This window comes from Ursus maritimus, unplaced genomic scaffold, assembly GCF_017311325.1.
Source record: "Ursus maritimus isolate PB19 unplaced genomic scaffold, ASM1731132v1 scaffold_27, whole genome shotgun sequence".
In the NCBI taxonomy this organism is placed as follows: domain Eukaryota; kingdom Metazoa; phylum Chordata; class Mammalia; order Carnivora; family Ursidae; genus Ursus; species Ursus maritimus.
In genome coordinates this window covers 31,808,953-31,834,807 of record NW_024425230.1, presented here as the reverse complement: position 1 = coordinate 31,834,807, position 25,855 = coordinate 31,808,953, and the positions used below count along the sequence as shown (strand labels likewise).

Sequence of the window (25,855 nt, the reverse complement as noted above, 5' to 3'; positions counted from 1 at the left end):
ACAGACAAGTTCAAAGTAGTTCTATATCTCCTTTAAAAATTGAAACTTTGTTTAAAACTTTCCTGCAAACTTATCAGATAAAATATTAGTATCCAAAATCTATAAAGAACTTATCAAACTCAACATCCAAAAAAAAAAAAACAAAACAAAACTCCAGTCAAGAAATGGAAAGAAGACATGAATAAACATTTCTCCAAAGAAGACATACAAATGGCCAACAGACACATGAAAAAATGCTCCACGTCACTTGGCATCAGGGAAATACAAATCAAAATCACAAGATACCACTCTCACACCAGTCAGAATGGCTAAAATTAACAACTCAGGAAACGAGATGTTGGTGAGGATGCAAAGAAAGGTAGCAATGCAAACTGGTGTAGCCACTCTGGAAAACAGTATGCAGGTTCCTCAAGAAGTTAAAAATACAGCAACCCTATGACACAGCTATTGCACTACTAGGTATTTACCCAAAGGATACAAACAGTGATTCGAAAGGGCACATGCACCCCAATGTTTATAGCAGCAATGCTCACAAGAGCCAAAATATGGAAAGAGCCCAAATGTCCATCAACAGATGAATGGATAAAGATGATGTGGTATATGGGGCGTTGGGTGACTCAGTCGCTTAAGCATCTGCCTTTGGCTCAGGTCATGATCCCAGCATCCTGGGATCTAGCTCTGCATTGGGCTCCCTGTTCAGCAGGGAGTCTGTGTCTCCCTCCCTCTGCTCTTTCTCTCTCTCTCAAATAAATAAATGTTACACACACACACTGGACTATTACTCAACCACCAAAAAGAATGAAATCTTGTCATCCGCAACAATGTGGATGGAACTAGAGGGTATCATGCTAAGTGAAATAAGTCAGTCAGAGAAAGACAAATACCCTATGATTTCACTCATTTGTGGAATTTAAGAAACAAAACAAATGAACATAGGGGAAGGGAAGGAAAGATAAAATAAGATGAAAATTGAGAAAGAGGCAAACCATAAGAGATGCGGAACTCTAGGAAACAAACTGAGGGCTGCTGGAGGGGAGGGAGGTGGGGGATGGGCATTAAGGAGGGAACATAAATGGAATGAGCACTGGGTGTTACATGCAACTGATGAATCACTAAACTCTATCTCTGAAACTAATAAATTTTTAAAAATTTAAATAAAATAATAAATTAAAAAAAAACTCTTCCTGCAAAGAAAACCACAGGCCTAGATTGTTTCATATCAATCCTAACACTGATAGTAGGGGGAAAAAAAAGTTCTACACAAACTCTTCCAAAAATATAAGACATCCCAACTCATTCCCATGAGGGCAGAATTATCCTGATACCAAAAAAAAAAGAAAAAAATATTAAAGAATACAACATATCAAAAATTTTAAACAAAATTTAAGAAAACCAAATCCAGTAATACATTAAAGGATAATAATCATGACAAGTGGTGTTTATCCCAGGAATGCTGAAATGGTTTACCAATCAAAAATCCATTGATATAATTCACCACATTAACAAACTATTCTTTGTAAACCATATGACCATCTCAAATAGACACAGAAAGAGCATTTGGCAAAATCCAACAATTCCTGATAAAAATTCTAAACAAAGTAGGAATAAAAGAGAATGGGCCTCAATCTAGTAAAGAGCATCTACACAAAACCAACAGCTATCATCATACTTAATGTTTAAAGCTGAATGTTTTCCCCCAGGACAAGAATTTGCTTTCACCACTTATATTCATACTGGCATAATCAGTGAAATCTGCAAGAAAAAAAAAATCCAGATTGGGGGAAAAAAATGCCTTTTTATTCACTAATAGGATTTCCTATGTGGAAAATCCAATGAAAACTTTTAAAAAGTCAGAATATTTATATCTAGTCAGTTTGTAGAATATAAGATCAAAGTGCCAATATCAACTATATCTCTATATATTAGGCACTAACAATTGAAAACTTTTAAATACCATTTATAAAAGCATCAAAAAATACTGACAAATACGGGGCACCTGGGTAGCTCAGTCGTTAAGCATCTGCCTTCAGCTCAGGGCGTGATCCCGGCGTTATGGGATCGAGCCCCACATCAGGCTCCTCCGCTGGGAGCCTGCTTCTTCCTCTCCCACTCCCCCTGCTTGTGTCCCCTCTCTCACTGGCTCTCTCTCTGTGTCAAATAAATAAATAAAATCTTTAAAAAAAAAATACTGACAAATATAACTTACTATAGATGTTAAAGTCCTTTACATTAAAAACAACAAAATACTACTTAGAGAAATTAGAGACGATCTTCATAAATGGGAAAATAAACTTGTTCATAGGTCAGATGACCCATGTTCTAAAATTTATATGGAAATGCAAAGGACAGAATATCCAAACAATTAAGAAAAAGAAGGATTAATACAACCTAATTTCAAAAATTATTATAAAGTTATATAATGATAGTATAGCGCTATCATAAAGACAAATGAATCAATAAAACAGAAGAGAGAATGCAGAAATAAATCCACATATATATGGACAAAAACTTCTTGACAAAGACTAAAGAAAAAACAGTCTTTCAACCAAAAATAGTCTTGAAACAAGTAGATATTCATAGGAAAACACTGGATCTATACCTTATACCATATACAAAATAAACTCAAAATGGATCACAGACCTGAATGCAAAACCTGAAACTATAAAACTAATGAAAAACAAAACAAAACACAGAACATCTTTGTAACCATGGGTTAGTCAGTTTTCTTAAATATGACACCAAAAGCACAATCCATAAGAGAAAAGAAATGGCTAAATTGGACTTTATCAAAATTTAAAATTCTGCTCTTCAAAAGGTACTATTAAGAGAGGGTTAAATCTGAACGAAGTTTCACCAAGGTGGTGAAAGATCTGTACAATGAAAACTATAAGACACTCATGACATACTGAAGAAGACACAAATAAATGAAAAGGTATTCTGTGCACATAGATTGAAGAATTCACATTGTTAAAATGTCCACACTACCCCAAAGCAATCAACAGATTCACTGCAATTCCTATCCAAATTCCAATGGCATTATTCACTGAAGTAGAAAAGACATTCTAAAATTTGTATAGAACCACAGAAGACCCCAAATAACCAAAGCAATCCTGAAAAACAACAAAGCCAGAGGCATTACACTTTCTGATTTCAAATTTTATTAAAATCTATAATAATCAAAACAGTAGAGTACTGTCAAAAAAGCAAACATATATAGATTAAAAAAACAAACAACAGAATACAGAGCCCAGAAATAAACCTACACACAAATGGTCAATTAATCTGGGACAAAGAAGCCAAGAATATTCAATGGAGAAAGGACAGTCTCTTCAATAAATGGTGCTGGGAAAACTGGACGGCCACATGAAAAAGATTGAAACCATGTCCTTGTCTTATACCATACACAAAAATCAACTCAAAATGGATTAAAGACTTAAACATAAGACCTGAAACCGTAATAACCCTAGAAGGTAAGACATCAGTATTAGAGATGATTTTGGGGGATGACACTAAAAGCAAAGGCAACAAAAGCAAATATAAACAAGTGGAACTATACCAAACCCAAAAGTTTCTGTACAGCAAAGGTAACCATCAACAAAATGAAAAGGCAACATACTGAATGGGAGAAAACACTGGCAAATCATGTACCTGATAAGAGGTTATATCCAAAATATATTAGGAACCCAAACAACTCAATAGCAGGAAAAAAAAAAGATTTTTTTTGTATAGAAGATCTAGAAATGGAAAAGAGGTATGAAAAGGAGCTCAACATCACTCATCATTGTGGAAATGCAAATCAAAACCACTATGAAATATCACCTAATACCTGTTAGAATGCTTATTATCCAAGAGACAAGAGGTAACAACTGTTGGCAAGGACATGGGAGAAAAAGTAACCTGTGTATATTGGTCATGGAAATGTAAACTGGTGCAGACACTCTAAAAAAAAAAAAAAAAAACAGTATGGTGGTTCCTCAAAAAATTAAAAATAGAAATACCAGGGACGCCTGGGTGGCTCAGTAGGTTAAGCATCCAACTCTTGATTTTCACTCAGGTCATGACCGCAAGGTTGTGTATCATGCTCCATGCTGGGTGTGGAACCTGCTTAAGAGTCTCTCTCTCCCCTTCTCCCTTTGCCCCTCCCCCCCACTCACACACACTCTCTTTCTCTAAAAAAATAAATAATAAATTAATAAATAAAAATAGAAATAGAAATACCATATGATCCAGCAATTCCGCTTCTGGGTATATATCCGAAGGAAATGAAATTACTATCTCAAAGAGATATCTGCACCCCCATGTTCGCTGCAGCATTATTTACAACAGCGAAGACATGAAAACAACCTGAGTGTCCACTGATGAATGAATGGATAAATGTTGTATGTATATACGATGGAATATTATTCAGCCATAAAAAAAAATAAGAAAATCCTGCCATTTGCAACAATACCTTTGAGGGCATTACAAGTTAGATAAGTTAGACAAAGACAAATACTGTATGATCTCATTTATATGTGGAATCTAAAACAAAACTCATGAGAGAGGACTGGTGGTTGCCAGGGAGGATAGGGGAGTGGGGAATGGGTGAAGGTGGTCAAAAGGTACAAATTTCTAGTTGTAAGATAAATAAGTTCTGAGACTGTAATGTACACCATGGTGACTATACTTACCAGTACTGCATCATAAATTTGAAAGTTACTAAGAGAGTAAATCTTTAAAGTTCTCACCTCAAGAAAAAAAAAAAACTGAAATTATGTCAGGTGATAGATGTTAACTAAACTTACTGCGGTAATCACTTCTCAATATATACATATATAAATCATTCAGTTGTACACCTTAAATTAATACAGTGATGTATGTCAAATATATCTCAATAAAACTGAGTGAAAAATTTTAAATTCTGCTCTTCAAAAAGTAATATTAAGAAAGAGTTAAATCTTGGAGCGCCTGAGTGGCTCAGTCATTAAGCATCTGCCTTCAGCTCAGGTCATGATCCCAGAGTTGTGGGATTGAGCCCCACATTGGGCTCCCTGCTCGGCGGGAAGCCTGCTTCCCCCTCTCCTACTCCCTCTGCTTGTGTTCCCTCTCTCACTGCCTGTCAAATAAATAAATAAAATCTTTAAAAAAGAAAAGAAAAGAAAGGGTTAAATCTAAATCAAACTGAAAACACAACCGTCCAAAATCACTGAGACACAGCCAAAACAGTTCTAAGAAGGAAATATATAGCGATACAGGCCTACCTCAAGAAACAAGAAAAAGCTCAAATAAACAATCTAAATGTACAACTAAAGGAACTAGAAAAAAGAAAGAAAGAAAGAAAGAAAAAAAACAAAGCCCAAGGTGAGAAGAAGGAAGGAAATAACAAAGAACAGAGTACAAATGAATGACACAGAGACTTAAAAAAGCAACAGAAAAAAAAAATCAATGAAACCAAGAGCTGGTTCTTTGAAAAGGTAAGCAAAATTGATAAACCCTTAGCCAGACCCATCAAAAAAAGAGAAAGGACCCAAATAAATAATATCAGAAATGAAAGAGATGTAACAACTGACACCACAGAAATAAAAAGAATTGTAAGAGAATTCTACAAAAAACAGTATGGCAACAAACTGAACAACCTAGAAGAAATCTATAAATTCCCAGAAACATACAATCTTTCAAAACTGAACAGGAGAAATAGAAAATCTGAACAGACCCACTACAAGTAACAAAACTGAATCAGTAATCAAAAAATAAAAGTCCAGGACCAGATGGATCCACAGGTGAATTCTACCGAACACTTTAAAAAGAATTAATACGTATTCTCATCAAACTATCCCAAAAAATACAAGGGGAAGGAAAGCTTCCAAATACATTTATGAGGACAGCATTAACCTGATGCCTAAACCAAAAAAAGACACCACCCACACACAAAACAACTACAGGCCAGTATCCCTGATGAAGATAGATGCAAACACCCTCAACAAAATATTACCAAACCATATACAACAATACATTACAGAGATCATTCACCATGATCAAGTGAGACTTGCTCCAGGGATGTAAGAATGGTTCAGTAATCACATATCAATGCGATACACCACGTCAACAAAACAAAGGATAAAAATCATATGATCATCAGTAGGTGCAGAAAAACCATTTGACAAAATTCAAATTCCACTGATGATACAAACTCTCAAAAAAGTGGGGTTAGAGGGCACATATCTCAACATAATAGAGACTATATATGAAAATCCCACAGGTCATACTCAATGGTGAAAAATTGAGAGCTTTTCCTCTAAGATCAGGAATAAGACAAATATGTCCACACTTGCTACTTTTATTCAACATAGTACTAGAAGTCCCAGCCACAGCAATAAGACAAGAAAAAGGTATCCATGTCATGACGGTAAAGAAGCAGCTAAATTATCACTATTTGCAGATGATATGATACTATACATAGAAAATCTTAAAGACTACACCAAAAAGCAACTAGAAGTAATAAATGAATTCGGTAAAGTTGAAGGATACAAAATTAACAACCAGAAATTGGTAGCATTTCTATACACTAATAACAAAGCAGCAGACAGAGAAATTAAGAAAACAATACCATTTACTACTGCACCAAAAAGAAGAAAAGACCTAAGAATAAACTTAACCAAAAAAGTCAGAGATCTGTACTCCGAAACCATAAAATACTGATCAAAGAAACTGAAGATGACACAAACAAATGGAAAGATATTCCAGGCTCATGGATTGAAAGAATTACTATTGTCAAAACATCTATATTACCCAAAGCAATCTACAGTTTCGATGCAATACCTATCAAAATACCCAAAAGCATTGTTTTAAAAAACTAGAATAACAGTAAAATTTCTATGGAACCAGAAAGTACCTGGAATAGCAAGAACAATCCTGACGAAGAAAAACAAAGCTGGAGGTGTCACAATTTCACATTTTAACATACACTACAAAGCTGTAGTAATCAAAACAGTATGGTACTGGCACAAAAAGAGACACAAGGATCAATGGCACAGAATAGAGAGCCCAAAAATAAACTCACACTCATGCAGTCAATTAATCAATGGCAAAGGAAGCAAGAATATGTAACAGGAGACAGTCTCTTCAATAAATGATGCTGGGAAAACTGGACAGCTACATGCAAAAGAATGAAACTGACTGCCTTGTAACACAAAAATAAACTCAAACTGGATTAAAACCTAAATATGAAACCTGAAACCATAAAAATCCTAGAATAGAACACAAGTAGTAATTTCTCTGACATTGGCCAAAGCAACATTTTTCTAGATATGTCTCATAAAGCAAAGGAAACAAAAACAAAAACAAGCTATTGGGACCACACCAAAAAAAACAAACTAACAAAAAAAAAAAAAAAAACACTTTCACACAGCAAAGGAAACCATCAACAAACAAAACGGCCACCTACTGAGAGGGAGAAAATATTTGCAAATGATATATCTAAAAAGAGTTAATATCTAAAACATATTTAAAAATTCTACAACACCAAAAAAATAATCCAATTAAATTGGGCAGAGGACCTGAATAGATACAGATGGCCAACAGACACATGAAAAGATGATCTATATCACTCATTATCAGGGAATTGCAAATCAATGAGATATTACCTTACATCTGTTAGAATGGCCATAATCAAAAACACAAAAAATAACAAGTGTTGGCAAGGCTGTGGAGAAAAAGGAACTCTTGTACACTGTTGATGGAAATTTAAACTGGTACAGCCACTATGTAAAATAGTATGGGGGTTCCTCAAAAAATTAAAAATAGAAATACCATATGATCCAATAATTCTACTACTGGGTATTTACCCAAAGAAAATGAAAACACGAATTCAAAGAGATATATGCACTCCTATGTTTACTGCAGCATTATTTACAATAGCCAAGATATGAAAAAACCTAAGTGTTCATCAACAGATGAATGGACAAGGAAGATGTGGAATGTATATACAAAGGGATTGAGTTCACGTCATTTGAAACAACATGGATGGACCTAGAGGATATTATGCTAAGTGAAATAAGTCAGACTGAGAAAGAAATATACCATACGATTTCACTCATAAGAATCTAGGAAGAAAAAAAAAGAAACAAATAAAAAGCAGAATCAAACCTATAAATAGAGAACAAACTGATAGTTGCCAAAAGGGTAGGGGTGGGAGGTTGGGCCTAATGGGTGAAGGGGAGTGATAGATACAGGCTTCCACTTACAGAATGAATAAATCACAGGAATAAAAGGCGCAGCATAAGGAATATACTTATGATATTGTAATAGCAATGTATCAGGATAGATGGTAGATACACTTATGGTAAACACAGCATAATATTATAAACGAGTGGAATCACTAAGTTGTACACCTGAAACTAATATAACATATTATCAACCATATTCAAAAAAAAAAAAAAGAGGTGGTTAAATCTGACAGAAAATGTGTGCAAGCACATATGTGATAAAGAACTTGTATAAAAGTTCTTTCAAAACACAGTAAGAAAACCCAGTAAAAAGTTGGGCAATAGGGGGGCGCCTGGGTGGCACAGCGGTTGAGCGTCTGCCTTCGGCTCAGGGCGTGATCCCGGCGTTATGGGATCGAGCCCCACATCAGGCTCTTCTGCTATGAGCCTGCTTCTTTCTCTCCCACTCCCCCTGCTTGTGTTCCCTCTCTCGCTGGCTGTCTCTATCTCTGTCGAATAAATAAATAAAATCTGTAAAAAAAAAAAAAAAAAAAAAGTTGGGCAATAAATTTTGACAAACATCTCACCAAAGAAGATACGTAGAGGGCAAATAAACACATGAAAATATGCTCACATAGCATTAGTCATTATAGAATGCAAATTAAAACCTCAATGAGATACCACTATATATGTATGTGAGTGGCTAAAATTTAAAGGAATGACTCTATCAAGGGTTAGCAAGGATGTGGAGTAACTGGAACTGACCCACACTGCTGGGTGAGAATATAAAATGGTGGGTACAATCACTTTGGAAAAATTTGGGAGTTTCTTAAAAAGTTAAGTATATACCCTATCATATGACCAGTCTTTCCACTCCTAGGTATTTACCCAAAAGAAAGTGTATGTCCACACAAAGACTTATATAGAGTTTTATGCGTAATAGACAAAAACTAGCAACAACCTAAATATCCATTAACAGGTGAATGGATAAACAAAGTGTGGTATACCCAGACAGTGGAATTCTACCTTAGCAAAAGGAATGAATTACTGACAAATACAACAACATGGACGAATCCTGAAATAATTATACCAAGAGAAGTCAAACATAAAAGAGTACATAATATATGATTCCATGTATATAAAAATTAGTTTCTAGAAAATACAAACTAATCTATAGTGACAAAGTAAATGGTTTCTTGTAGATGACTGAGCTGGAAAAGGTGAGAGAGTAATTACAGAGATATGAGGAAACTTCAGGGATAATGGATATATTCAGTACCTTGACTGTGGTGGTGGTTTAATTAGTATATATACATGCCAAATTTTATCAAATTGTACATTTTCAATATGTGCAGTTTAGTGTATCGCAATTATACCTCACAAAATCCCTTTTAAAAAATAAGTAATATGGGGCGCCTGGGTTTCTCAGTTGGGTAAGCATCTGACTTCAGCTCATGTCATAAACTCAGGGTCCTGGGATTGAGCCCCACTTTGGGCTCCCCACTCAGTGGGGGCTCTGCTTGCCCCTCTCCCTCTGCCCCTCCTCCCATTCATACATGCAGTCTCCCTCTCTCTCTAATAAATAAAATCTTCAAAAAAAAATAAGTAATATTACCTTTTCCTTTCATCTCTAAAACAAAAATGGTGTATTTTCTTTTCTTTCTACCTTTGGTAATATTACTTCTAAAACATTATAGAACTAAATTTTTTCCCATATTCTTTACATTTCCAAACTGAACCCTTAGAATTCGATGCTAGGCACAGATGTTCAAGTTACAAGGATGCAAATATATTGATAAGAATATTCTCCCCAACCTAATTACAGACAGGAGTTCTGCCCCTGCTATTTCCCTTTACAGGGGGATACATGATTCCAATCATCTTCTTCATCACTATAACCCAAAAACACCTTTGAAAAATATACTTCCACTGTCACACCTTTTAAACTTCCACATTGCCTTTTTTGCTTTCCATCTTCCAACTTTCCTTGATGACTAAAACCGATGTCTATACTTCTAAGCTTCATTTTCCCACATCTACCAAATTTTTATTTTTTATTTTTCAAAGATAAACATATCAGTGTATATCAGTTTATATCTTATAAACATATAAGAGTAACAGAAGTATTTTCTACACACTTACCTCAAGTACTGGTCCAGCTCCAAGAATAATTTGTTCCACTCCACTGGCAAATCCCTTCTGACTGAGAGCAGTAAGGTGGTGAATAAGAAAGTTTGTGCTTTGAGTCTTCCCAGAACCACTCTCCCCTGAAATTACGATGCACTGATTCTTCTTGCGCTGAAGCATGGCATGATAAGCTACATCAGCCACAGCATAAATGTGGGGCTCCAGTTTTCCCAATTGGTGGTTATCATACATTTTGACATATTTGGGATTATAAATAGGAAGAAACTTGAATGGGTTAATAACTATTAGAATACTGCCAACATAGGTATAAATTTTTTCATGCTTAAAGCGATTTCGTAGGTTTTCTAAAAGAGTTTTCTCATTCAAATCAGGTAAGCTACATAAATCATCGAAGTCTTTCTGTTGAGGCTGTGGGAGAAAACCCCGTTCCACCATCCTGCGGCGTTCTTCTGTTACCCGTAGCCATGACTGCAGGCTACCATAATGGATTGATCCATCAAGGTTTTTTTCTCTCAGAAGAAAGCGATAGTCCTCTCCACTCAGGCGATTTTCTAGAGCCATTCGGGGCCATAACATCATTCGCTGAACTGGACAGTCTGTTGGATTGAGTATCCATTCTTCTCCACCAAACTCCTTTACTTCTGCAAGAACATAACATTTCGTTTTGTCAAGATGAAGTCTGTTTATAAGAGAGTCAATCACCTCAGCAGCTGTGGAGTTTTTTCTGGCAGGAATTGGACAGTAGATAGTCCCTTCTGAAATTGTCCCAGGATATATATGTAATGTATGTTCATTATCTTCAAAGCGTCGTCTTCCTCCATCATTTATATTCATATTGGACCCTGTCCCATCAGCATGGATAGTATGTGTTCAAGACCGTGCAAACCATTTTCGTGGCAAAAGAACTGTAACATAAGAAGTGTGAAACATTTAGAAATCATATTACACAATCTTCACTTTCTGATGCTCAAGAAAGAAAGGCTTATATCATTTGATTACATCTTTTAGAACATAAAATCCTAACTCTTAGTCTAGAAACAGTCTTGAAAGCAGTCTCATCAAGACCACATAATATTACATTTTATTGCCCAAATCTGGATACTTTCTTTTTTTTTTTTTTAAAGATTTTATTTATTTGACAGAGATAGAGACAGCCAGCGAGAGAGGGAACGCAAGCAGGGGGAGTGGGAGAGGAAGAAGCAGGCTCATAGCGGAGGAGCCTGATGTGGGGCTCGATCCCACAAAGCCGGGATCACGCCCTGAGCCGAAGGCAGACGCTTAACCGCTGTGCCACCCAGGCACCCCAAATCTGGATACTTTCTAAAACAGCAACTTGTCAAAGATTTCTTCCATGTTTTATTATACTAATAATTTAAAATCCAGAGTACAAATAAAAATTTTTTTGTCCTCTACTATCTCAAATGTTTCTAAAGTACCTGAGATTGGAGTCAAGTTCTTTCTTTATATTTGAAGAGCCTCAGCAAAGGCTGAATTAAAATGGGCAGAATAATCATGAAAACCTAATCACCCTGCACCCAAAGCTCTTATGGATAAAGCAAAAACAAGCAAGAATGCCATCAATGAAGCCAAATTTTTCTGAAATTAAAAACAGTAAGATGAAATTAATAACACAAACAACAGGTGTTGGCGAGGATGCAAAGAGGAACCCTGTTATGCTACTGACGCGAATGAAAACTGGAGCAGCCACTCTGGAAAACAGTAAAGAAGTTCCTCAGAAAGTTAAAAATAGAACTACATTATGATCCAGCCCTACTAGACATTTACCCAAAGGATAAAAAAATACTAATCAAAGGGATACATGCATCCCAATGTTTACAGGAGCACTATCAACAATAGCCAAATTATGGAAAGAGCCCAAATGTTCACTGACTGACAAATGGATAAGAAGAGGTAGTATGTGTGTATGTGCATATATGTATATATACAGAGAGAGAGAAAGAGACAGACATATATATGTATAATGAAATAGTACTCAGCCATAAACAAGAATGAAATCTTGGGGCACCTGGGTGGCTCAGTTGGTTAAGTGTCTGACTCCTGATTTTGGCTCAGGTCATGATCTCGGGGTCCTGAGATCGAGCCCCGAGTGCGGCTCCCCAATCAACAGGAAGTCTGCTTGAGATTCTCTCCATGTCCCTCTGCCCCTCTTCTACTCATGCACACTCTCTAAAATAAATAAGTAAATCTAAAAAAAAAAAAAAAAAAAAAGAAGAAGAATGAAATCTTGCCACTTACAACAACATGGATAGAGCTACAGAGTCTTATGCTAGGTGAAATAAGCCAGTCAGAGAAAAACAAATACCGTATGATTTCACTCATGTGGAATTTAACAAACAAAACAAACGAAGATGGAGGGCGGGAAAAGAGAGGCAAACCAATAAGTAGACTCTTACTTATGAAGAACAAGCTGAGGGTTACCAGAGGTGGGGGGGGGGGGTATGTAGATGATGGGAATTAAGGAGGGCACTTGTGATGAACACTGGGTGTTGTATGTAAGTGCTGAATCACTAAAATCTACACCTGAAACTAATGTTACACTGTATGTTAACTGAAATTTAAATAAAAACTTGAAAAAAAGCAGTAAGATGATGAGATCAAATAAACAGAAAAACTAAACTAGATGAAATTATAACTAAGAGAATAATAAGAGAAACCTGCTATAGAATAGATATATTTTCAAGGACTTTTGGGTTCTCACTCACAACCTCTAATAAGTGGCAAGGTAAGGCAGGCAACAATAAGATCCTGCCACTGGCTTGCTGAACAAAGCTGATAAAATTATACAGCAAAATACTACTATAAATTTTATTCAATCTTCCCTTTTCCTTCAAGGCTACTTTTTTTAGCTAACCTTATTTCATTCCTTACAAATATTCTGCATATCCTTCCAATCTTCTCAAACCCCACATATATAACACCTTGAGAATGATTTCAACTTTGGTAACTCACTGAGAAAATAGTGCCTTTTCCAACTCAAAATGTATTCCTATTTTCATCTCATCTCTGCTTTTCCATTCCAGTCTACGGAAAATATATTCCACATCCTCTCCAGGGCTAATAAAACCTATTTCTTATCATCTCCATCAGTAACTTGCCCCATCAAAAAACCATCCTCGTGTTATCACTCTTCCCCTTTTTACTTTATTTCATTCTTTAACGTGAAGACACCATGTTATTTTTTTTAAATACCTTCAGTTACTTCTCTCTCATATTACTACATATTTGTCCAAGTCCTCAAATGCAGAAACTGTTTCTTACCTTTTTCCTAGAAGATCTTTCAAAGACAGAATATTATGGAACATATAAAAAGTAGTCATACACAGGAAAAAATGCTCAACATCACTTGGCATCAGGGAAATAAATCAAAACCACAATGAGATACCATCTCACACCAGTCAGAATGGCTAAAATTAACTCAGGAAACAACAGATGTTGGTGAGGATGCAGAGAAAGCAGAACCCTCTTGCACTGTTGGTAGCAATGCGAACTGGTGTAGCCACTCTGGAAAACAGTATGGAGGTTAAAAATACAGCTACCCTACAACCCAGCAATTGCACTACTAAGTATTTACCCAAAGGATACAAGCACAGTGATTTGAAGGGGCACATGCACCCCAATGTTTACAGCAGCAATGCCCACAATAGCCAAAATATGGAAAGAGCCCAGATGTCCATCGACAGATGACAGATGGAATGTGCCACATACACACAATGGAATATTACTCACACATCAAAAAGAATGAAATCTTGGGCGCCTGGGTGTCTCAGTAGGGTAAGTGTCTGCCTTTGGCTCAGGTCATGATCCCAGGGTGCTGGGATCAGGCCAAGTCAGGCTCTCTGCTCAGTGGGGAGTCTGCTTGTTCCTCTCCCTCTGCCCCTCCTCCTGCTCATGCTCTCTCTCTCAAATAAATAATCTTTTTTTTTCTTTAAGATTTTATTTACTTATTTGACAGAGAGAAAGAGAGAGTGCACGTACAAGCAGAGGGAGAAGCAGCCTCACTGCTCAGCAGGGAGTCCAATGTGGGACTCGATCCCAGGACCCTGAGATCATGACCTGAGCTGAAGGCAGCCACTTAACCAACTGAGCCACCCAGATGCCCTCAAATTAAACAAAAAAAAAAAAAAAAAAAAGGATGAAATCTTGCCATTTGCAATGACGTGGACAGAACTAGAGGGTATCATGTTAAGTGACATAAGTCAGTCAGAGAAAGACAAATACCATATGATTTCACTCATAGGTGGAATTTTAAGAAACAAAAGAGATGAACAAAGGGGAAGGAAAGGAAAAATAAGATGAAAATTGAGAGAGGCAAACCGTAAGAGATGCTGAACTCTAGGAAACAAACAGGGTTGCTGGAGGGCAGGTGGGTGGAGGGGATGGGGTAATTGGGTGATGGGCATTAAGGAGGGCATTTGATGTAATGAGCACTGGGTGTTCTACGCAGCTAATGAATCATTAAATTCTACCTCTGAAACTAATTTTTTTTTAAAAAGCAGTCATATATCTACCACCCAATTCAACAAGTTTGAAAACTGCTGTTATTACTCCAGATCAGTTTATAAACAAAATATCAGAGATACGGTTAAAGCCCTTTCCTTTGCTCTGCAGAGATAACCACTAACTTGAGCTTGAAACTATTTCCATACACGTTTCTATATTTTCATTACATTTGTGGGTCTCCATAATTACAGCTGTTTCACTTTTTTAAGTTTTAAAAAATGGTGTCATATCATACTTAATAGTCTGCATCTCACATTCTTGTTTATATATGCTGATGCACGTAAAAGTCCATTAACTGCCAAATAATATGCCATTGTATGCAGGTTCATTAATTGTAACAAAGGTACCACAGGGTGGGGGTGGTGGGATGTTGCTAATAGGGGAGGCTATGCATATGTGGGGGCATACACACAGGGTGTCTAGATCTCCTGTTCAAATTTGCTATAAAACTGCTCTAAAAAATTAAGAATTTTTAAATCCCACTGTATGATTATACCACAATTTATCATCTACTGTCCTAGCAAACACTAAGAATGTTTCCAGTATTAACTATTAAAACAACGCTGCAGTTCTCATATATGTCTCTTCCTGTGCCTCTGCTGGGCTTTACACCTAGAAGTGGAACTGTCCGGTTTTAAGTATCTCCAACTTTACTAGGTATTAACAAAATACTCTCCAAAAAGGAGTTGTACCAACTATGTCGCAGCCAGTGTAGAAAAGTGCTCATGTTTCTCTGCCTCCTTACCAATAAGTTAGTATCTTCAGACTTGAGTTTCTGCCAGCGTTAAATGCAAAAAGGTATCTCATTACTTTAATTTGCATTTCCCTGATTACTAGTGTGACAAGTGCAACACTTATCCTATCATTTGTCATTTGGACTATGTTGCTTATTCATTTCTGTTTTTTGAGTTACCTTTTATTGGTTTGAATGAGTTTTCCATATATCCTGGGTATTAATCAATTTTCAGTCAAATGTGTGACAAATATCTCCTACCAATCAGTGCCTTAGCTTTCTATTTTGCTTACAATACCTTTTGTTGCAGAGTTTTTATTTTTAATAGTCAAATTTATCAATCCTTTACAGGTTATGATTTCTTTTTTAGTAAATTACAGTAACAATAACTACAGTTAGCTCTGAGTATTTGTACTTGTCATTTTTCTAAGCATTTCACATATTTTATTTCTTACAATTCCTCTCTGAGGGCTATTTTGTTGTTCTTTTGAGAGACCACATGCACAAGAGAGGGTCGCACAAGCGAGTGGGGTGGGGGGCAGAGGGAGAAGGAGAGAGAGAATCTCAAGCAGGCCCTCCACGCCCAGTGCAGAGCCCGATTTGGGGCTCAATCCCACAACCCTAAGATCATGACCTGAGCCAAAATCAAGAGTTGAACACCTCACTGGGTGTTATACACAACTAATGAATCATCGAGCCTTACATCGAAAACCGGGGATGTACTGTATGGTGACTAACATAATATAATAAAAAATCATTATTAAAAAAAAAAAAAAAAAGAGAGTTGAACACCTAACCAATTAAGCCACCCAGGCATTCCTCTGAGGGTTTTTTAATCATTACCATCATCCTCATTTTACGAATGAGAAAACACAGAAAGATTACATAACTTGCCCAAAGTCATAACCAGAATGTGATAAAGTTGAGATCTGAAGCAGGCAGTCTGGCTCCAACAGCTACATAGCATTATCTCCTGGTATAGCTTCTAAAAATCCCTCTTCATCCTGAGGACAGAAAGTTATCTTCCTCTATTCTCTTCTAAAAGAGAGGAATTGTTCTAAATTGTTCTTTTCTCTTTTAATACTTAAGCCATATAGAATTTATTTTCATAGGGCTCTTAATTGTTTTCATTCCAATTCAGATTAACAATTTAATCACCACCACAAGAGTCCAATCTCTCCCTTCTGATTTATAATGCCACCTTTGTCATGTAGCAAATGCCATATAAATATCAATGTGTTCTGGGTTCCGTATTCTCTTCCACTAGTTTTTTTGTCCATCCCTGAACCTATCTTAATTACTGTAACTCCATAGTAAGTTTTGATATCTGGAGGGCATATCACTTAAATTTGTTCTTCTTTAATGTTACTCTGACTTTTTACCATAAGAATTTTAAGATCAGCATGTCCATACTATGAAAAAACCTTCTGACATTTTGATCAACACTACTCTGATTTCATAGATTGATACTGGAAAAGAGACATCCTACTGACTTCCCATTTATCAACATTATGCTGTTGTTTTAAATTACACTAGCTTTCACTTACAGAGTTTTTGTCATTTTCATAGCCACCTGATCTTTTTTCTGCCTTATGCCATAACTGTTTTAATTTAAGGGATATTACTCATCTCCCTGAAAATACTAAATATAAAATTTGATATTTTCAGACTAGTATTTTAATGTCATCCAGAATAAACTGCTCTTCGGATTTTATTTCATATTCTCAGCATTAGATGGCTTAATTTGTTTGTAAATTTAATTTACAGGTGTACTTTCTGATGGAAATTTTGTTTTTCATACAAACATTTACTGGGAACCTACTATTTATTTTTTTTTAACATGACCACAATACCATTAATCACACCTTTAAAAATTAACAATTTTTAGTATTACTGGTCAGGATTCAATTTTCCCAGTTATCTCATAAATATTCTTCTTATAGTTGGTCTGCTCAAATCAGATCTGTCCTGCACTAACACTGAGGATATGCTCTGAGATGGTAGGTTCCTAGCTGAAAAGCTGTTTGTGTTCCCCTGAATCCCTAGGTATAAGAAGGCTTCATATAAACTGTGGTTTCTGGCAGCAGTCAGCAGCAATACTGATTACAGCCAAGCTGGATGGGCCTGCATTACTCCAGTAGAAGCACTGCATAACTATAATCTGATTTCTAAAGGTGTACAATAGGGCAGCCCCTCGAACTAAACTCAGAAGTATCTTTTTTAACAGAAGAGCCCTATCCATCCTGCCCCATGGTATCCAACAATGAGCTCAATTTCAACACCTCCCCATTACGTCAAAGAAACCCAAACCTCAGCTGCTTTACCTTCAGGGTCCCAGCCACAGCCCTACTCACTACTTTGTGCTCTACTGCTTTTCTGAAACAGAAATGCTTATCGTTTTTGCGCCCCATTTTCTCTTTTTACTTTAACAATCATTGCTTTGTGTTTGGGAAAGAGGGGGTGCCTCAAAATATCACTCACATATATATCCTGATGGTAAGCCATTAGTGTTTATCAAAATCATCTGGGCAATGTTTCAAAAATATACATTTCTAAGCCCAATAATGGTTCTGAGGTTGGGAAATCTATGGAGTTCTGTTGTTGCTTGTCCAAAAAATAGTATTTGAGAATCAATGGTTTATATTCCATTTTCCACTCTTCCCCCATAGCAAGCTCTGCCAATATTCTTTGAAAATGTCACTAATTACCATAAAGTTGCCAAATCCAAAGGCCTCTTCTGAATCCTCATCTTAACATGCCACACTATAGCATTTGACCAAGACAGCCATCTTCTCATTCTTGAAACTGCTCTCACATGACAATTATTTTTCTTGTAATCTTCCTGATAGGCTCACTCCTTTTCTGACTCACTCTCAAAGCCCCTTTTCCAAGACCTCACTTTAAAAAAAAAAACTCCCAGTTTCTGATCTCAACCCAGTGCTCTTCTACCTGGAAGACTTTTCCTAATTCTCTATCTGTAATTTATACCATTACCTGTTATCTATGGAAGCTTCTGCACTAAAATGACAGAGACCATGTGGTTCACAAAGCCAAAAATGTTTACTAGCTTGTCCTTAAAAGGAAAAGGCTGCTGACCCCCTATTCTAGGGTAACCACTAAAAAAACAGAAAAAAGTATAACTTCGCAATTAACAGTGTGGAAAAGATGGAATGATTAAAAAATAATCAATTCAAAAGAAGGCAAGAAAGGAGGGGGGTCCTAGAGAGAGTCAGAACAGATGAAACAAATGGAAAGCAAACTACAAGTATCAGTAACCATATTAAATGTAAATGCTCCAGTTAAAAGACAAAGATTGCCAACAGATTTTTTTAAATCCAACTATATGCTGTATTCAATAGACACACATCTGGATACAAGATCTGAAAGTTAAAAAAAAAAACAAAACATGTATCCCATGTAAATTCTAGACAAAAGAAAAATTGGTATAATCAAAATTGCACCAAGCAAAATTTAAAAAGAAAGCTGAGCTAAATATCTCTTAGGTCCCTTTTAACCCTTTAATATTGTAATTCTAGGTTTAAGCCTGAGACAAAGGTCTCTGGATATTATTGGTGACTCTGAAAAGTAGGAAGTAAGAGGTTAAGGAAGGAGTGGCAGAAGCTAGATTGGCAAGTAAGTTAACTAGTGGACAATGGTCAAATCTGCTACAAAGGAAAAAAAAGAAGTATGAGTGAGAGGCACCTGGGTGGCTCAATCGGTTAAGCGCGTCTGACTCCTGATTTTGGCTCAGGTCATGATCTCAGGGTCATGAGATCAAGCCCCGCATCAGGCTCCGACCAAGCTCAGCACAGAGTCTGCGTGTCCCTCTCCGGAACTCTTTTTTTTAACCCACTTGCTCTCCTTCTTTCTCTTCCTCTTATCTCTCTCCCTCTCTCTCTCAAATAAATAAATAAAATCATTAAAGAAAAAAGGTATGAGTGAATCATTTATTAGAGGGCTTGGGAGCAGTCTTTATGGCTATAAATAGAATCAAGTAGAGAAGCAAAAACTGAAAACTTAAGAAAATGAAGGTCTATCTGACGAGCCAAGGTTCTTTGGTAAGCAAGACTAAATGAGATTTAGGTCAAAGGCAGACAGGTGCCTCTCTCAGAAAGTAAAAAAACACTATTTCTTTCTCTTCAAGAATTAAAAAAAAAAAAAGTCTGAGAAACAGCTTTACAGGTAAGATGTGACCAAAGTGCATGTTAGCTGATCTTCATTACTAGATAATAAATAGGAGCCCAGTTTTACCTATAGTAGGTCAATACCAAGTATAAGTCAAATTGAGTGCTGAAAGAAAATACATTTTGTAGTATTTCAACTAAAGAAAAGGTGATGGAAGAAATTACAATACACTATAACACAGGTACAGGGACAGCTAACCAGTTTAGCCTGGCCCTTTTTCCAGTGAAAGTATAGTATTGTTTTTGCCTTTGAAGAACTACCTCCCTTGTCATTTGACACAGTTTGAATGGACTGACCTCATCCCCCAGTTAGGGGGGAAGGGTAGTATTAGTTGTGACCCAGGCCCAGCTAATCAGTTTATTCCATTCCCCCTGGCAACAGAGGTTGTTCACTGAAATTCCATACTGGAACTTTGCTGCAACTATTAGGAAAGAAGCATTTTCTTTTCTACTGGCTGGTTATCTGGAAAGATGTAAATCTAGAACTGTTCACAGCCATCTTTCCTGAATGCACAGAAGCCTCTATGCAGTAAAAGAAAGTGAATGAATACATATAGCAAAGCCTTACCAACATTGTTTGGGCCCCTGAATCTAGCTGTGCCTCAAATAAACTCTACCACTGAACTTCCTCATTAAGTGTGACAATCAATTCTTTTTATCCTGAGCCACTCTGAGTTGTGTTTCTGTTCTCTGCAAAGGAACCTACTACAATAGGTAGCATTTCAGTGCAATACGCTTTGACAATCTAGTTATTCCTTGTTATTCAAATTCCTGATATCTAAAAATTTCACAGTCTAAACTCAGGAATCAAATATAAAACTTTTAGATACTTTCTTCACAATCATGCTATTTGCTTTCCAAACTTGGGGAACCAAATAGATTCAAACAGAGCAGTACTCCCTGACATCCAAATTCATTATCCAAACTGAAGACTGGATAAAACAGATCTGGATGGTGAAGGATACTTGCAATGCCAGGCATGCAGAAATATAGCAAGGGATATGCAATATATGGTCAAATGAGAAAACTTAAAATATAAAATTGTATATAAAGGCATACATATATAAAAAAGGACAAAAATATTAGACTTTTGAGTAATCTTCAAAATTTCCATTTTTAGTTTTCATCAAAAATAAGTTTGATGTGCATTACTTCATTTGAGTTGAATAGGAAATCTGAGACAGGGAACAAACTAATACCTTTCAAAGTAGCAAATTAAGGCTTAAAGAGCAAAAAAAAAAAGTTTATGAAAATTTACCTTATGATAAAGATGGCATCCAGCAGATAAAAAGATTATGATAAATGACTGATTGGGAGAATAAAATAATTTAAACAATCCATATAAAGAATTAAGCACATTACTGGCACTTATATAGCAATTACACATTGCTCTATCTGTTATAAAGAAAATTACTTAATACTTTTTTTCCCTATCCCAAAGTAGTTATTTCAAAAGTATATGCTAACAGAGAGAAACAATGCGGTGAGACAGTTGCTGTGGTCGGTAGGGTGTGGTTCAGAATAGGTCAGCTTATGCTGTTATTCACTGGACTGAGTTAGAAGAGACTAATTATAGAGGAAAACTGTGGTGAAGAAAGAAAACACAGTCAGGGAATACAGAGTTTCCTTTAAATTAGAAGTTCAGTTAAAAAGATAAAAAGAAATAACCAAAGATTTTTAATGCCATATTTTGCATCTGTGCGCTAATAAAATTTAATTTTCAAAAAATGTTTATGGTTGCTTTTACTTCTTTACCAAGTTCTCAAGGTTACTTCCAAGAAGAAAAAAAAGAAGTATCCTTTCTCTTTACACTCACTTTATCACAGGGATCTATTGATGAATGTTAGTAAGATCATATATTACCATTCAGTAAGAAGAGAGTAGAAGAATAAAAAGGCAAATTCATACCTAAAAAATAAAAATCTCATTTCACTATAGAGAAAACAATTCAAACCAAAAATCTCACCAGTACATATTAAAGGAAAACATTCTACCATCAAGGCAGGGTCCATTTGAGAAACAATACTGATTTGTACACAGCTGTAAAAGTCATGAGAGAGCTATTAAACATTCTGAACTTATTTTACAAAAATAACTAAAAGTGCTGTTCAAGAGCTAATATTCATATTTCTTCATTCTTTAGCACTTACAATTAAATTTACAAATAAATATATAACATTTAGATATGTAAATATTTTTATTTTTAAACTTTGCAAACTATGTATTTTATAACTTTTTTTTTCAAGTCTCCAAATACTCTTTTTACAAACCCATTTCCTCCTCTTCCTGGGCACAGAGCTAGACTATATTTCCCAACCTTTCTTGCAGTTAATTATATGGGACTATGCAACTGAATCCTTGGCAATGTTATGTGGGCAGGGGTGATGTACATCCCTTCAGGCTGAACCAATAAGAGCCCCTTAAAAGGAGGGGGAAGCTGCCTTTCCTAGTCTGCTGGAAAATGGAGAGGATCCAGGGGAAAGCTCTAAGTTCCTATGGGATACAGAGCCACTAGATGGAAGAACCCTGAGTCCCAAATGACCACACTGAGAAGAGCGCTCACCATCACCCCATCCCCATCCACCTACACTGGACTTTGATGTAAATAAGAAATAAAAGTTTATTGTGTAGAGTCACTGATATTTGGGGGTCGTTTAGTAATAACAGTTAGCCTACCCTAATGCATTATTAAAAAATTTTTCCAACCTCCCCCATAAGGAAATTCCTCAATATCCAATCCAACAATAAGTACTATTGGTCTGCCTTGAAATATATCCTGGGGGCGTCTGGGTGGCTCAGATGGTTAAGCATCTGCCTTCCGGCTCAGGTCATGATCCCAGGGTCCTGGGATAGAACCCCACGTCAGGCTCTCTGCTCAGCGGGGAGCCTGCTCCCCCTCTCCCTGCCTCCCTCTCTCCAATAAATAAAATCTTAAAAAATAAAATAAAATAAAATAAATCCTGAATCTAACCATTTTTTGCCATTCCCATCTCTACCACCTAGTTCAAGCCCAATATCAATCTCTCATCTGAATTAGTGAAAGAGTACAAAATGCCTATTATCATTGCTCCACTACAGTCTATTTTATACCCAACAGGAGGAGTCAACCCTTTTTAAAGATAGATCATGTCACTCTCTTATCAAAACCTTTAATGGCTCTCCCTAACACAATTAAATAAAACTGCAACCTCTTACCGTGGTCTAACTTCATCTTTCCCTCACTCCACTCCACTGCAGCCTCACTGGTTTTTTGTTTGTTTTTCAAGATTTTATTTATTTATTGGACAGAGAGAGACACAGCAAGAGAGGGAACACCAGCAGGGGGAGTGGGAGAGGGAGAAGCAGGCTTCCCCCTGAGGAAGGAGCCCAATGTGGGGCTCAATTCCAGGGTCCTGGGATCATGACCTAAGCCGAAGGCAGACGCTTAATGACTGAGCCACCCAGGCGTCCCTCACTGCTCTTTTTCTGAATTTAAGCTTATTCCTGCTTTAGGACCTTTACACTTCCTTCCTACACCCTCTACCTGGACCTTCCTTCATTCACTGAGGTCTCTGCTCAAATGCCAGCTCCTCAGAGAGGATTTTCTTTACTACCCTATCTAAAATAACCCTCTTTCCCCATTCTATTCTCCTTACCCTGATTTATTTTTAATCGGAGAACTTGATACACTACCTAGAATTATATATTACTATTTATTTGGGGGTTTTGTCTATTGGAAGACTTCCCTACTAAAAGGTAAAAGATTTGTCTTTTCCATCATAGGTATCCAAGCTCAAAAATATATTTGTTGAAGAAATAAATTCACATTGCATTAATTCATGTATTTTAGAAATCATTTTTATTGCTTAAGGCAGTCATTTTATTAATAGTTTTTTCCCCCTTTTTCCTACTTTCTCATCCATTTTCATCTGTATACACCACTTTATTTGACTTCCTGTAAGAGCTGTTTTCAACAGTAATTTGACAATGTCTGGCTTTAAAAATGCGCAAGTACGGGCACCTGGCTGACTCAGTTGATAGAGCATGTGACTCTTGACCTTGGGGTTGAAGTTCAAGCCCCATACTGGGTGTAGAGATTACTTAAAAATAACATCTTTTTTAAAAATTAAATAATTAATTAATTAATTAAAATGAGCAAGTAATCAAATTTCTTTCCTAAGCAGTTAATCAATTTTGCTGATATAATAAGTGTGCCTAGCAATATATATGGAAGATGGCTCTTAAGAGGATATCCAAAAGGCCAATAAGGATATGAAAAATAATTCAACATCTGTGGTGGATTAGACTACTGTTCAAAAATATTCACTATCTATCCTCAAGTCCAGTGGAGTACACCTCCTCATCCCTTAAACTGGGCTAAGCACATGACTTAATTTGGAGAGTCGGAGGTCAACAGACACGATGTAAACAAAGTCTCAAAGTATGCTAGCCCAGTTAGCTAGGCTTTCTTGCATTTGTGCCACCACTCTGAAAACATGCATTATCTAGCCTACTAGTCCCAGTAGGAAGATGAGATACACAAAGCAGAGCTTTGCCAGCAGACCCACAAAATCATGACCAACAAACACTTATTGTTGTACAGCACTGGCAATTTTCAAGTTGTTTAGCAGTATTAGTTGACAAACACAATTTCATTATTCATCTGAGAAATGTGAATCAAAATCACAATGGGAAACTACCAAACCTCCACCATAATGGCCTATGTCCACTAAAAGATATGTATGAGAATGTTCATTGCCACTTCATTCATAAAATAATAGCCAAAAAGAAAAACAATCAAAATTGCATCAACAATAAAATTAATAAACGGAATACAATACAGTATTAAAAAAGAACAAACTGCTGATACAACATAAATCTCACAGACATAATGCTGAGTGAAAAAAGCCAGATAGAGATATAAACTAAGCTATCCAATTTATATGAAGTTCACAAACAAAATAAATCTATTATTATAAACTTCAGAAGCATGGTTCCCTTAAGGAGAGGGAGGCAGGGCACAAAAGGAACTCTTATAGAATTTTATAAACAGTCTTCATCTTGATCTGAGTGGTGGATTAGCAGGTATATACATGATGTTTAAACTGTGAAAACTGAAGACTTGTGCACTCTACTGTATCCTCAATAAAAAAAAAGAAAGGAAAAACTTTAGCATAACTAATAAGCTTAGTTATTTGAAGCTAAAGTGGTATTCCAAGTAATAAATATTATCAGCCCAGAATTGCAATTATTACTGTATAACTTAAGAATGTCTCAAAATTACACTTTACTATATCACTAAATAGCTGGGTAAAGTATAAAAATTAGCATCTAGTTTAAATATTAATCCAAAGACTTATTTTTTAATTACATTATTTTAATAGTTTCAAAATACACTGACCTTTTCCCTTCCTATTGGGACACCATGTAGAGACTAGACTATGACCAAAACATGAATCTTAATTTAAAATCTCTCCCTCTACAAGACAGGATCTCCGGTATTTGTAAATAAGATTTTTTCTTAATATACCTATATAATATGGATGGTGTAATTATGACGTTTCTGTGCTCTTATCCACTTAAATTAATAAAATTCCAGAAGTTTCAAAATGTTTACTCATTCTAATAAAAATCTTTTAAGGCTACAAAAACAATTGTATATTGTTTTACTCAGCAAATTTTCTACTGTAGAAAACCTCACAAGTTTATTCATAATTACTATACAATGAAAAGTTTGACAGATTACGAATCTTACAATTCTTTAGAATTCTTAATGAAAATACAAAAATTCTATCTGTTCTTAGAAAAAAGTTCTACATGATTTTTTCTACGTCATTTATTCTGAGATTTCATTTTACTAGCTCAATGATATTTGTCTACAAGACTATCAAATTACGCCTCCATTGTCCTTACAGGAAAAAAACTGTACTTCAAACAGCTTTCTCCCTAGGTTCCCAATCTCTAAATAATTAATGTATTAAGTGAACACGCATTTAATGGCTCCTGTAAGCTCCAGAATGTGCTACATCTCAGCAGCACTTCATGTCTTTAAAAGTCTAGAACATTTTCATTCTCAGCTTTAAGAAAAATAACTCCTCTTTACTGAG

The 25,855-nt window shown here is 36.0% G+C and overlaps 1 protein-coding gene across 1 annotated transcript in view; it reads right to left on the bottom strand.

Moving 5' to 3' along the window:
- MYO9A (myosin IXA) overlaps positions 1–25,855 on the bottom strand; it is a 281,871-nt gene that overhangs the window by 231,751 nt on the left and 24,265 nt on the right. Inside the window, exon 2 of the mRNA XM_040643036.1 lies at positions 10,326–11,236. Coding sequence (XP_040498970.1) covers positions 10,326–11,165 — 840 coding nt within the window. The 5' untranslated portion in view covers positions 11,166–11,236. The remainder of the gene's footprint in view (positions 1–10,325; positions 11,237–25,855) is intronic.